Source organism: Solanum lycopersicum, chromosome 10 (assembly GCF_036512215.1).
Source record: "Solanum lycopersicum chromosome 10, SLM_r2.1".
Taxonomy (NCBI): Eukaryota; Viridiplantae; Streptophyta; class Magnoliopsida; order Solanales; family Solanaceae; genus Solanum; species Solanum lycopersicum.
Genome location: NC_090809.1, coordinates 20887355 through 20902759, shown reverse-complemented (window position 1 = coordinate 20902759; position 15405 = coordinate 20887355). Strand labels below are relative to the sequence as shown.

Genomic DNA, 15405 nt, shown 5'->3' with positions numbered 1-15405 from the left:
AATTTTGAATTCAATTATGTAACTCAATCTTTTTATCTATTGAAATTATCTCATACATAGAAAATATTTACAAATTTGGACATCTTAGCTTATTATTGATCGCCTATCCATCGACCTTGTCATACCCTTTCTTAAAAATCCAATGGTAACCGTTACCAAATTCGAAACTATAAAAGAACTTATCACCACACTCGAGTCGAACTATGTAGGTTTCTTTCTCAATTCTTACCCAATATATATACGTTTTTTTTCAATCTAATGAACGTGTGACACAATTACCATAACCAAAATGAAACAGATGAAATCACGTATCCTTGAACTAAATTCTCAACTGTCTAAAGATATATATTTGTCCTTTATAATTATAGTAAATATCTATTTTCTCGATTGTCTCTTTCCAATGACTAAAATACTTCCCACTAATTCTTTTCCATTTATGACTCTAGCTTCTTTCAATTCTATTCAAGCGAAATTTTCAACACATCATACAACTTTTCATACAACCACATTGTTCATCAAATAGTGAAAAACCACAATCTTAGATGCTCGCAAGTTGTTATTACCATAACAACTCGTTTAACCTTCAATTCTTATTTTATGATTTAGTCTCAATCGCAATCCATCACAAACTCCTATTACCATCATGCTTAGTTAGCTCTTGTTATCACCACGAAGTCAACTATTTCATCAATATGAATCCTTAAACCCAGTTATACCAATCCAATCCAAAGAACTAACCCCCTTTTATCCGCACTTCCTTACTAAAACTCTTAATTGTCTTCACATAAGTATACTCTTTAGGACTTCCTTTACCCATATGCTTGTCATTCAATATTGATCCAATTTCTTGGACATTACGATGAAATCACCACTCATTTAAAAATTCATAAAATACATTTCACAATCTGAAAATATCAATATCATACCAAAGATCCACTACTAAAAGCTTCCTTATAAATAATGTTTAACACATCCACCCGTACCAACAAGCTAGTTGGGTTCTCAAATATGAGTTCAACACCAAATCTTATCATATGAGCATGTATAAAATATATAACTCCTTAAGTAGTTAATATTTGCACTTAACAATCAACATGTCCGTTTTCATGTACCACTAGTAACACATCGTGAAAATTCGTTACATCCACCACTAGAACATATCATATCTATTGAGAAGATCATTTCCAAATAGGTCACACACTTTATCAATCAAATAGATGTAAAATACTAGATTAGTTTTGTAACTAACACAAGCTATATGTATTCTTTTGTAAGCAAGGTCAATATCAAAAGTAACACACTCCATAATTCTAACCAAGTACCCATCAGTACCTTTGTAATAGTCGTATCATGACCTTCTTTGAAACCACAGAGGGGATTCTGACCTGAATTGGTGCAACATCATTTGTTGAGTAACTCATTAATGGTATGACAACTATATCAATTGTATTTTTCAAGGTTACACTATTTATTATCTCGTTAATTCTGCAAACATTTAACTTCTAATGGTAGAACCACTCCATATTCTGCTTATACCAGATAAGTACTATATTTATTATTATTATTTTACAATGACAACTAACCTTACTCAACTCTTTCAAATATGATCACGTATTCGTTTCATAAGTATATCATTTCAACCTTAATACCAGATCTAACATCAAACCAATACACGACATGCCAATGATTCACAAAAGGAACTACGCACAAGTCATCACATAAACGAGAGCGAATGGAGTGAAGCGATAAGAATCAAAATGGGACCAACTAAGCACAATAGAGATCCAAGAAGTGAAGATATTTCCTAAAAGTCACTACAGCCTCTCGAAGATAGGTACAGACGTCTCCGTACCGATCATCGAGACTCTATTGAGACTCGACTTGTACACACGTGAGACCTAGGAACCTGGTGCTCTGATACCATTTTGTCAAAACCCAAAAATGGGCGTGATGGCACTCGTCTTATCCTACCAAGACAAGTCTGCCTAAAACTCAACAATTACAATAGTATGCGGATTTCTTTTCAATAAGCTAATTTATACCCCAAAACCTGGTTGTCACGTGTACAAGCCTCTATAGTATTACAATTGATTCAAAAGATAAACTCAAGTCTCAAATGAACTTGTTTCTAGAATAGAACAAGATCATAATTATGGAGAAGAAAGTCTGTTGAGATGGAAACAGCTACCTCACGAATCTCCAAGAAGCCTCGGAAAAGAAGAGAATGACAAGTACAACAAAAATTCAGGATCATAACCTACAAAAAATTGTAGAAGCAAGGGGTGATTACCAAACCACACGGTACTCAGCAAGTAAACCTCTAAACACAAGCTAAGGGGATGAAATACGAGTAGTCCTACCAACCCCAACCGAACCTCCACAACTATAACCTGCATTAAAATCAACCCAACCTAACAACTCACAGTTTACATAGCACGTAGCTCAATAACAACACCTAGACAAATTACATATCCTCAACAACAACACTTTAACAAACTACATATCCGTAATAACAAGCTCAATATTGATCAATCACAAGTTCCACAGAAAGGCAATCAGAAGATCAGCAAAACACGATATCAAGTTCACTAATGATAAGTATGTGCAATGCAATGGAATGCAATGTCAATTATAATGATGCATGTCTGACCTAGTGATACACACCCGGTGTCTCTCAATCCGGGACCCATGGGGGACATATCTGTCCATGCATCTATCGCGGCTCGCGACACGACCCTCAATAATAGTAACCATCGCGGCGCGTGATACGTCCCTCGAAATATAGTATCCATCACGGCGCGCGATACGTCCCTTGAAATGGTACATCCTCTTTAGTACCCATTCTTTCTCAATGCACATAACACTTGTCACAACTATTGCCTCAGAATAATGCACATGACAAGTTCACACAAATAATGAGGAATGACCATTTTCATAACATCGCACAGTTCACAACCAGACAAACATGAAGTTACATCAACAATGATTCAACAAGACTTCAACCCTTTCTCAACACAACACATATAAACAATTAATCACATTGCCTTTTGTTATCCCCATTCTTTTCATCATTAGAATTAATCAATGTGGGCAAGTCAACCCATCACCAATCCCGTTACTTCCAAACATATACCACAAGGACATACTGGCATTTCATACACTTAACAAGAGTTTAGAAATCCACTTGCCTCAATTTATCGAACAATCACTTCGGGACTTTAGCCTTCCTCCTTTGTTGCACTTCCAAATAAAATCTAGTCTATTCAAATAATTAAACACTATATGGTTTCGAAGTTAACAACACACATATTGCACGTGTCTAGACTAAACCAAAAAAAAACTCACGCAAATTTATAATTAAGTTCTTAAGTTTCAAGATTATGATTAAATTTTTAATTTCTTTTCAATATCATAAATCTTAAGACATTCACTTAATACCATATACCTAATACTTAATTATATATATTAATATATCAAAACTTAAATGATAATATGAAAACTATTAAAAAGATCGCAAATTGATCCCAATTTATATCACCCATATTTGAACACCAAAATAAAGATATTTCATGAAATACTTTTTTACGGAAGGCTTCTTGCATGTCTATTTACCTCCCTTCCCAATAATTGTTTCATGATCATCAACAATTGGTCATAATTACTTAATGAATAAGGTGAAATTTATGCTAAATAACATATGCATACATGTACACAAAATTAAAAATTAGTTTCACATATTAGTGTAAATTATACACGTTTTAATCTAAAAATCTACTTCTAATTACATAAAAACTTAATAGAAAGGATGAAAATAATTACCTTGACGCCTTGAGATGAAAATATTGATTTTTCTCCTCCTTTTTCCTTTTCTTTTCTCCAGTTCTTTTCTTTTCTTCTGTGCGTTTTTTTTTCTTTTTCAAATCGTTCTTTTTCTTTTCCTCATCTAAGCCGTCACAGGCTTTAAAATGTTTAGGGCACTTTGCCCCTTTTCTTTTTATTTTATTTTATTTATTTAATTAATTAATTCCTTTTCTATTTTTTTTCTATATTTTTTTTTAAATTTTTTTTAGCAATAAAATAATCTTTTATTAAATCTAAAATCATGTCACTCATTGTTACAAGTCATATAAATTATTTATAAAATCTACTAAAAAGTTTAATATAAAAACAATAGTTGGAATTTCTAAAACGACTAAGAGGGTCGTTACACAAAAATACAATAAAAAAATAATAAAATAAAAGAGAGAAATTAAGAAGCAGGCAAATGTTAAAAGAATGAAAAAATAAATAAATAATTAATTAAAATGTGTAAAAACTTCACATGTCTATAAAATAGTGCAGTTTTAAATATGTTAATATAAATCAAAGAATGAGGGTAAATACAGTTGTCTTAATAATATAATATCAAAAAATTAGCTTAAGTCATAGAAGTCCATAAATTAACCGTGCTAGAACCATGGGACTCGAGGGATGCCTAATACCTTCCCCTCGGTCAATAGAATTCCTTACCCAAACTGGTTCCCAGACCAAACAAAGAGTCGTTTCCTTTTAATTAGGGATTAAATAAAATGTGACTTGGAACACCGTAACTCAATTCCAAGTGGCGACTCTGAAAAAGCTAAAATAATCCCCTAATTAATTACGTCACTTAAATTGGAAAAACCCTTACGCCGCCGCGCGAAAAAGGGGTGTGGCATCTCTGGCGACTTTACTGGGGAACTAGAATTCGAGCTTGTAAACATGGACTTCTACATGACTTTATTATGTATTTACGTACTTATCGATTTGTGAATATTGTGTTTAATTGCATAATATGTTATTTACTTGCTTATTTATCCTTTTGATCATATGTTAACTATCATATAACTATCTTTCCTCGCGCATCCATCTGAGTCTTCTGAGATACTTTATTCGGAGATGCGATTACGCTCCCGAGCCATGAGATACCAGAAATGCAGCAACGCTCCTGGGAAGGATTCTATAGTAACACATGTCTTAGGATGGGAAGGACTAACAGTGAGGCAAGAAAGCCCTGCTACTGATAAGCTGTCCCTTCTCGACTCGAGTAGTCCGCTCGTTTTATGGCCAGTCTAGACACCTTCCCTATTAGATTGTTTACCTAGTAAAACAAGTCTCAACAATGATTATCCCTAATTAGATTCGATTTATCTGCATCATGCATAATGTTGAATGAATGGAGAGCTCGACACAAGGGTCGAGCCTGTCTAGGAGAAGTATCCCTACTTGAGACTATCATGTACATTATTTGTATTATTTGTTGCATTATTGGAAAGACTATACAAATGTTGATCGGCTTTAGATGAAAATATCAAATTAAAGTTTTGACGTAATCCTTTTAGTAAACACAGTTTTTCTATCAAAATTCATATTTCTTTTACAAATAGAAAAATCTATTATTACCATAAAAGTTTTTCTATGTAAAAAAAAGATTAAAAATTTAATCAACAAAAAATAAAATACAAACAAATATATTAATATTTTTAGTTTTGGAAAAATTTCAAGGGTTGTTTATATACATATTTTTTTATTCTTCCTCTAATAACTATTTTTTTAAAAAAAACAAATAAAAAATATAAAAAAAATTTCTTTTTTTTGTTTGTGTATGTGTATGATCATTTTATTAAAAAAATAATAATAAATTTTTTTTGTGTATGATTTTTACGTTATTCTTTTTTTTAAAAAAATATATTATTAAAAAAATATAATAAAAATTACTTTTTTAGTGTGTATGATTATTCCGTTATTCTTGTTTAAAAATATATATTTTATTAAGCCTAGTTTGTCACTATCATAATATAGGGAAATATGAATCCATATGTAAAGGGAGATAACAGACAAAGAGAGGACCAATCACCTCGATTCATGATATTGGATAAGGCCCCAACACTCTTGAAGACATGGTATGAAAATATGACAAACCATGGACAAGGAATGGTGTTCAAGCGCTTGGGATTTCTACGAAGATTTTTGTATGTTGAGCCACGACGGGATTTGATAGAAGCACTAGTGCATTTTTGGGACCCGTTAAGGAATGTATTCCGTTTTTCTAGTTGTGAACTCACCCCCACCCTTGACGAGATAGGGGCATTCATTGGAAAGGGTAAACATCTTCACAAAGAAGAGCCTATGATACCAAAACATATTAATGGGAGGAGGTTTCTAGAATTACTACATATAAATGAGAATGATTTAGGTGGTTGTCTCGATAATGGATGGGTTCCGTTAGAACTTTTGTACAAAAGATATGGAAAAAGTGATGGATTCGAAGTGTATGGAAAGAAACTCTGTAATAATGGGTGTCGTCTGACCTGGGAAGCACACAGTTATGATGCCTTCGTGGTGGCTTTTTTGGGGATCATGGTATTTTCAAAAAAGGGCGGAAAGATTAGCATGAACTTAGTTGCAGTCATTACAGCTTTTGAGAAAATGCCTAATATCACCCTCGTACCAATGATTCTGGCAGACATCTATCGTGCTTTAACTATTTGCAAACATGGAAAAGACTACTTTGAGGGATGCAATATGTTATTACAACTATGGATGATTGAACACATTCGTCATCACCCTTATGCAGTTGACTTTAAAGTAGAATGGAATGATTATATTGGAGGTCACAAAGAAATAATCAAAGATCATAGTTTTCCGAAGGGTATTGAAGCTTGGAAGCAACACCTCAATAATCTGACTGCTAACAAGATTGTGTGAAATTATCATTGGTTTCCATCGGCCGAGGTGATATACATGTCTACTTTTTGATCGTTCATTGTTCTAATGGGTGTTCGAGGTGTCCAACCTTACATGCCACTTAAAGTCATGCGACAACTTCGGCGACGTCAGTTTATACCACCCAATGAAGATATGCGTGAATTCATGTATGATTTTCATCCCAAGATACCTTTAAGGCAATCAGAGATATTTAAGATTTGGGGGGATGCATACTCTCAAGTCCCCACGATATGGTGAAGGATCGCACAACAGGCGAGTTGGACCAAGCATACTTAGACTGGGTTCATGATCAGCCCCTTCCTAAGGTTATGCCAGAAGGGTCAATAAAAGGACCTATAGATCGAGAAGCAGAAATTGAGGTTAAGATTAAGCAAGCTCGCCTCAAAGTCGAAAGAAGCTACAAATCAACTCTGGATATCCTGAGTAATGACCTGAAAAACACTAAAGAGGAGTTGGCCCAACGTGATGCGATATTTGAAGTTAGAGTTAGAAAGCACTGCTCTACCATTCTAACCTTACAAGAAGACTTGTGAATTGCCACAGGCGCTATGGAGCGATAGGAAGAGGAGTATAAGAAAGAAAAGGCCCAACTATCTGCGGACAGTCTAGACTCCAAACTCAAGTTAAAGCCTCTATCGAATGGGAAAGAGAAATAGCAAGGCGTTTCAGTGCTTATCAAGCAAACTGCGAGATTGAGAGAGGTAAAAGGATAGCCGAGCCTGATGCAATTCACCTTCAAATTGAAGAGCTCCAAGAACAAAGGGAAAATTTGACGCATGAAGTCAATACTGCTCACCACTGGTTACAGAATTGTTATGACAATATGGATGAAGCCAGAGACCGAATACTGCAACTCAGGGATGAACTCAACAATGTTTATGCTAGATATTTACACCAGAACGATGACAGGTTGGGCCGACAGGCCCGTGCTTTGGCTCCATATCTACCAAAAGCGTTGGCGAAGATTTATAAGGGTCTTGGAGATGATTGAGATTCGAGGATTAAGTATCCTTTCAAGTCTATTTTCTTAGTAGTGATTATTTCATTTTATTTTATTATTATTTTTAGTTTTTCTCTTTCTTTCCGTTTTAGTTAATTTTATTTCATTTGGAGTCTATCTAAGTCCTAGGTACTTCTGTTTTTTTTTGTTTTATTCAAATCCTTATTTTAAAATATTTGAAAATGAATGAAAAAGATTTGCTTTTGGTCACCTTATGTGCATATGTCATGCAAAAAAATATTAATTAATATATTTGTCGAACTACGCAAGATCTGATTCATGGGCCAAACATGATACGTAGGCAACCCAAGGGGTTCGATCAAAATTATTATTATTACTATTATATTCTTTTCTTTTTTTTCTTCTTTCTCTTAAAAAATGGTAATCATAATGATAATAAATAAATAAACAAATAAGTAAATAAATAAATAATAATAATAATAAAATATTAAAAAACTAATTAAGAGAAGAATGCCTAGGTAAGCGGGAATGAAACATGAGGTCCTCCATATTAGAAGTATGTATGTGGATACAATGTGCATAATTTCTTAACACTAATTGGTTTGTTACTCTATTCAGAGAGAGAGAGAGAGAGAGAAATAGAGAGAGAAAGAGAGAGAGACATACTAGCTTAAAGGTAGTTGGTTTGTGGTTAAACTGGCATCGCATCCTTACAACACAAGATCAAAAGGGAAACAGAAAATGCCCCCCAAAGACGAAAATGAATCGGACAATGATGAGGAGATCCAAAACAGGATTTCACAAGAAATAAGGACAACAGAAGAGATAAGGGCGTTAAAATAACAGATGGCAGAGATGTACGAGGCTTGTATGAGTGGACAACCTCCACCATCTTCAATCTGAGACTATTTTAATACAAATATGTCACACCCTATCCAGGTGTCGACAAGCGATCCGATATATCCCCCTGGATTCAACCCCTATGCTAACACATTCAATGTCGCTGGAACTTCTATGGTGCGCCCTTCAAATACGCCTGATGGTGCCCAAATCCAACAACGATCCTCTGCCCAAAGTTCGGCGTGATCAGAGTTACACTCTTGAAGAGACCATTAAAATTCCAAGCTCTCATCCCCACATTCATCAATATAGTTCCCCTGTCGAAATTGAGAGGATGATCAAGAATGAGGAACATGAAGAAATGACTAAGAAAATGAAGAGTTTGGAACAAAGTATAAGAGATATGCAAGGACTAGGAGGCCACAAAGGCATCTCGTTTAGTGACTTGTATATGTTTCCTCACGTCTATTTACCTGCTGGATTTAAAACTCCGAAGTTTTAAAAATATGATTGTCACGGAGACCCCATAGCTCATCTAAATAGATATTGCAACCAATTGAGGGGTGCAGAGGGAAAAGAAGAGTTATTTATGGCCTATTTTGGTGAAAGCTTAGTAGGGATTGCATCTAAATGGTTCATAGATCAGGATATCACCAACTGGCACATATGGGATGATTTGGCTCGATGTTTTGTACAGCAATTCCAATATAATATTGACATTGTTCTAGATTGCTCCTCGTTAGACAACATGAGGAAAAAGACCACGGAAAAATTTCGTGAATATGCTATCAGATGGAGGGAACAAGCTACTAGGGTTAAACCACCGATGAAGGAGTCAAAGATGATTGACGTTTTTCTCCAGGCGCAAGAACCTGATTACCTTTACTATCTGCTTTTTGCCGTAGGGAAGACATTCGCTGAAGTTATTAAGGTAGGGGAAATGGTGGAAAATGGCATCAAGTCTGGAAAGATTGTAAGTCAAGCTGCCTTAAAAGCCACAACACAAGTGCTTCAAAATGGTTCTGGAAATATTGGAGGGAAGAACAGAAGGGAGGATGTGGCCACTATTGTATCAGCGCCTAGGCTCATGTTCTAGGTAATTCCCCACAACACTATTTTCCTTCCCAAGCTCCACAATATTCTATCCCATACACTCCATATCATGTTTTTAATGCACAACCAATTGCACCCCCTTCTTACCCACAATGGCGTGTACCAACTCCACAAAATCATCCACCATCCCCACAAGTTCATCAAAATACTGCTAGAATTCCTTTCCGTCCTAGACCATAATACAAAAAGGGAAATGGCGTTAAAGATGACTTCACTCCTATTGGGGAGTCTTATGCTAGCTTATTCCAAAAATTAAGGACGTTGAATGTTTTGAGTCCTATTGAGAGAAAGATGTCGAATCCTCCCCCGAGAAATTTGGATTATTCTCAACATTGTGCATATTGTTCTAATGCCCCAGGGCACAACATAGAGAGATGTTGGTATTTGAAAAGGGTCATTCAGGATTTGATCGATTCTAATCGAATTATAGTTAAAAGTCTGAGTGTACCCAACATCAATCAAAATCCATTACTAAGGCATACTGAAACAAACATGCTAGAAATGATAAAGGGTCATGAAGAGTTTGCATCTCTGTATAAGCCAATCCTTAGGGTTGGAACTGGCATTGAGAAGTCAGCAAATGTTGCTGATTTAACAAAAATGATGCCTTTAGGGGCGGAAAGTGTGTTAGTAAAGTTGAGTCCATCAAACACACCCATCTTAACTGTGAAAGGAGCCCTTGAAAATGTTTGGGCAAGTCTGAGTAAGGCAATATTGTTGGTTCCAAAAAGGCCAAACAAACCTATCTTGATCGTGCAAGGGGCCCATATTCCTCCTGTGAATATCAGGCCTGTATCCCAGCTCCCAATGACTAACCCCAAAGCTGTTCCTTGGAATTATGAACCTACTGTCGTGACATACAAGGGAAAAGAAGTTGCTGAAGAAATAGATGAAGTGGGAGGAATAACCCGTTCAGGAAGATGTTATGTACCGATGGAATTAAGGAAAACTAAAAATGACCAAATACAAATAAAAAGTCCAATCACTGAAGGAGAGGCAGGGGAATTCCTAAGGAAGATGAAACTATCAGACTACTCCGTGGTGGAACAATTAAGAAAAACTCCAGCCCAAATATCTTTGTTGTCTTTGCTAATACATTCTGATGAACATCGTAAGGCTATAATGAAAATTTTGAATGAAGCACATGTTCCTAGTAAAGTTACAGTGAGTCAGTTAGAGAAAATTGTTGGGAGAATATTTGAGGTAAACCGCATCACCTTTTCAGATGATGAACTACCCAAAGAAGGTACAGGACATAACCAAGGCCTACATATCACTGTAAAGTGTGAGCTTTCACATGTCACTCGAGTTCTAATTGATGGAGGATCTGGAGCAAATATTTGTCCTTTATCAACTCTACAGAAATTGAATGTTAGTGCTGAAAGGGTCCGACCCAATAATATATGTGTTAGAGCTTTTGATGGGTCAAAAACAGATGTTATTGGTGAGATAGAGCTCGTACTAACCATAGGGCCTGTGGATTTCGCCGTGAATTTTCAAGTATTGGATATCAACACGTCCTACAATTTATTGTTGGGGAGGCCATGCGTGCATAGGGCTGGAGCAGTCCCCTCAACATTGCATTAAATGATTAAGTTTGAATACGACCGACAAGAGGTAATTGTTCATGGTGAGGGGGATTTGTCAATCTACAAAGACTCTTCCTTCCCTTTTATCAAGGAGGATAATGAGAATGAGGCACTAGTTTATCAAGCTTCTAAGGTAGTGGTTATTGAGCATGTCCCCGAAGGGAGTGTCATTTCAAAACCAAATATGCTCATCGCGTCTATAATGGTGGTGAATGAATTGTTGAAACATGGGTTTGAGCCGGATAAAGGCTTAGGAATCTGCTTGCAAGGAAGAGCTTATCCTGTGAGTCTACGAAAGAGCATCGGTACTTTTGGCTTAAGCTACCAACCTAGAGTCGAGGATAAAATGAAGGTAAAGAAGCAAAAGAGAGATGTATGGTCACTTACAAAGCCTATACAACCAATCTACAAATCCTTCATCAAAGCCCGCGCAAAAGAATTTTATCAATCATCTTTTCCAGAGCCAGTGATGAAAGTTAGCGAAGAAATGATCAACTATTTTAAAGATTTATTTGTTGAGGTTGATATGGTGGAACTCGGAGAAGGCACTAGCGACAGAGATGTGCAATTCATTGGTCTTGATGTCAATCTAAACAATTGGGAGGCCACCCCTCTCCCCATTAAAGACGAGTCTTGGTAGTCTGTCTTGTTTTTTCTTTTGTCATCCGATTCATTCAAGGATTGTAATTCGGATTTTATCTTGTCGTTTTATTTCAAACATTCTATTTCCATTTTCAATAGGATGTAATTGCATCTTTATTTCATTGTAATATATTTGTTCGTTTTCTTTTATACAGTTCTTTTTATGCCGATTCTAGGGATATGACATGCATGCAAAATTTTTCGCCAGATCTTAATATCCAATCTAATCTTTGACCTAATATTGAAATAATAAGTCGAGAAATCGAATATGATGAAGACAGAGTATTTGAAGAAGTAAGGAGGGATTTCGATCATTTTAAAATTATGTCAAATCCAAACATGAGTGAAACTGAGACGATAAATTTGGGGGATCAGGAAATTATTAAGGAGACTAAGATAAGTGTACATGTTCGACATCAAAAGGACGGTATAATCAAGGCCCTGTTTGATTACAAAGATGTTTTTGCGTCATCTTATGATGACATGCCTGGATTAAGCAGTGACATGGTTGTTCACAAATTGACAATTAATCCTAATTTTCCTCCGATAAAGAAGAAGTTTAGAAAACAGAAAATCGACATGAGTGTAATAATTGAAGAGGAGATCACAAAACAACTTGAGGCCAAAGTCATTCAAGTCACTCAATATCCTTCTTGGTTAGCCAGTATCGTACTTGTCCCTAAGAAAGATGGAAAAGTTTAAATGTGTGTTGATTATCGTGATTTGAATAAGGCAAGTCCAAAAGATGATTTTCCTTTGCCTAACATCCATATTTTATTGGATAATTTTGCTAAACATGAGGTTGCATCTTTTGTGGATTGTTATGCGGGTTACCATCTGATTATTATGGATGATGAAGATGCAGAAAAAACATCTTTTATCACTCCATCGGGTACGTATTGTTATCGTGTTATGCCTTTTGGATTAAAAAAATGTAGGGACAATTTATATGAGAGCAATGACAACCATGTTTCACGGTATGATGCATAGAGAAATCGAAGTTTATGTGGATGATGTTATCATTAATCTAAAAAATAGTCAGATCATGTGAAAGACTTAAGGAGATTCTTCGAAAGACTCCGCAGGTATAATATCATGCTTAATCCTGCAAAATGTGTATTTGGAGTGCCATCGGGGAAGCTTTTGGGGTTTATAGTAAGTCGAAGAGGTATCGAGTTGGATCCTTCAAAAATAAAAGCAATTCAAGAATTGCCACCTCCAAAGAACAAAACTGAGGTTATGAGCCTTCTAGGAAGGCTAAACTACATCAGCAGATTCATTACTCAACTCACAACAACTTGTGAGCCTATCTTTAAGTTGTTGAAAAAGAATGCCACAGTCGAGTGGACCGAAGAATGTCCAGAAGCTTTTGAAAAAATTAAGAATTACCTATCGAATCCCCCTGTGTTGGTTCTTCCCGAGCCGGGAAGACCTTTGATATTGTATATGTCAGTACTGGATAATTCTTTTGGTTGTGTACTGGGTCAGCATGACGACACTAGGAAGAAAGAGCGGGCCATTTATTACCTCAGCAAGAAGTTTACCGTTTACGAAGCGAAGTACACCCTTCTTGAACGAACGTGTTGTGCCCTATCTTGTGTAGCATAGAAGTTGAAACATTATCTTTCATCTTACACTACTTATCTCATCTCTCGTATAGATCCATTGAAATATATTTTTCAAAAGCCCATGCCCACAGGCAGGCTTGCGAAATGGCAAATATTGCTCACAGAGTTTGACATTATCTATATAACGCGGACCGCAATGAAAGCTCAAGCATTGGCAGATCATTTATAAGAGAACCCTATTGATGAAGAATATGAACCACTTAAGACCTATTTTCCAGATGAAGAGATATCTTATATCGTTGAAGTTATTCACGATAACGATCAAGGTTGGAAGTTATTCTTTGATGGTGCCTCTAACAGGAAAAGAGTTGGAATAGGAGCTGTTCTTATGTCTGAATCAGGGGAATAATACCCTATATCAACCCAACTTAGATTCTATTGTACTAATAATATGTCTGAGTACGAAGCGTGCATTTTGGGTCTGAGGTTAGCTGTTGACATGGGCATCCAAGAACTCTTAGTGTTAGGAGACTCAGACTTACTAGTTCATCAAATTCAAGGAGAATGGGAAACTTGAGATTCAAAGATCATACCATATCAACATTGTTTACAAGGTCTTTGTCAATGATTCGTGTCGACAAAGTTTAGACATATTCCCAGAATGCACAATGAGATTGCAGATGCATTGGCCACTTTATCTTCGATGCTCCAACACCCTGATGACGCCCATATCGACCCTTTATACATACAATTTCGTGATCAACATGCCTATTGCAACATGATTGAGGAGGAATTTGATGATAAGCCTTGGTTTCATGATATCAAAACTTATCTTCAGTCTGGAGAATGTCCGTCAAATGTAACTAGTAATCAAAAAAGGACTATTCGATGACTAGCAAGGGGTTTTTTCTTAAGTGGAGGCATACTGTACAAGAAGACACCCGATTTATAGGTCTTCTAAGGTGTGTAAATGCTCAAAATGCCTCCACAATCATGATTGAAGTACACTCAGGAGTTTGTGGATATCATATGAATGGATATGTTCTAGCCAAGAAGATACTTCGAGCAGAATATTATTGGCTCACCATGGAGCGGGATTCCATACGATTTGTTCGTAAATGTCATGAATGTCAAATACATGGTGATTTAATACATTCTTCCCCTTTTGAGTTGTATGCAATGTCTGCTCCATGGCCTTTCGTGGCATGGGGAATGGATGTTATTGGACCGATAGAACCAAAAGCATCGAATGGTCACAGGTTCATCTTCGTGGCTATTGATTATTTTACAAAGTGGGTGGAAGCAGTAACTTCCAAGTCAGTGACCATGAAGGTCGTGGTGGATTTTATGCATTTCAACATCATCTGTCGGTTTGGTATTCCAAAGGTGATTATAACTGACAACGCCGCAAATCTCAACAACCACTTAATGCAAGCGGTATACCACCGATTTAAGATTGAGCATCGAAATTCGACTCCGTATCGCCCAAAGGCAAACGGGGCTGTAGAAGCTGCTAACAAAAATATAAAAAGATACTTCATAAGATGGTGCAAAGTTCTCGACAATGGCATGAAAAGTTGCCTTTTGCTTTGTTGGGTTATCGCACTACAATCCGTACGTCAGTGGGCGCTACCTCATATTCACTGGTATACGGGACTGAAGTAGTTATACCTGCAGAGATTGAGATCTTATCTTTACGAATCGTTGTGGAAGCTGAAATTGATGATGATGAATGGATCAAAACCCGGTTAGAGCAATTAAGTTTGATTGATGAGAAGCGTATGACATTAGTATGTCATGGACAATTATATCAGAAAAGAGTGGCATGGGCCTACAACCAAAAGGTGCGTCCCAGACATTTTGAAGAGGGTCAATTAGTGTTGAGACGCATTTTGCCACATCATGCTGAAATCAAAGGCAAATTTTCTCCAAATTGGAAAGGACC

General features: G+C 36.2%; 2 protein-coding genes across 2 annotated transcripts; both read left to right on the top strand.

Annotated features, from left to right (window-relative positions):
- Positions 1–9952: 9952 nt before the first annotated feature.
- LOC101260488 (uncharacterized) lies at positions 9953–11248 on the top strand. Its single transcript, XM_004248943.1, has one exon. It carries the CDS (start codon positions 9953–9955, stop codon positions 11246–11248), a length of 1296 nt encoding a protein of 431 aa, XP_004248991.1.
- Positions 11249–12987: 1739 nt separating this feature from the next.
- Positions 12988–13869, top strand: LOC109121248 (uncharacterized mitochondrial protein AtMg00860-like). The gene is made up of 2 exons (XM_019215918.1): positions 12988–13375; positions 13739–13869. Exons 1-2 carry the CDS (start codon positions 12988–12990, stop codon positions 13867–13869), a joined length of 519 nt encoding a protein of 172 aa, XP_019071463.1.
- The last annotated feature ends 1536 nt before the right edge of the window (positions 13870–15405 follow it).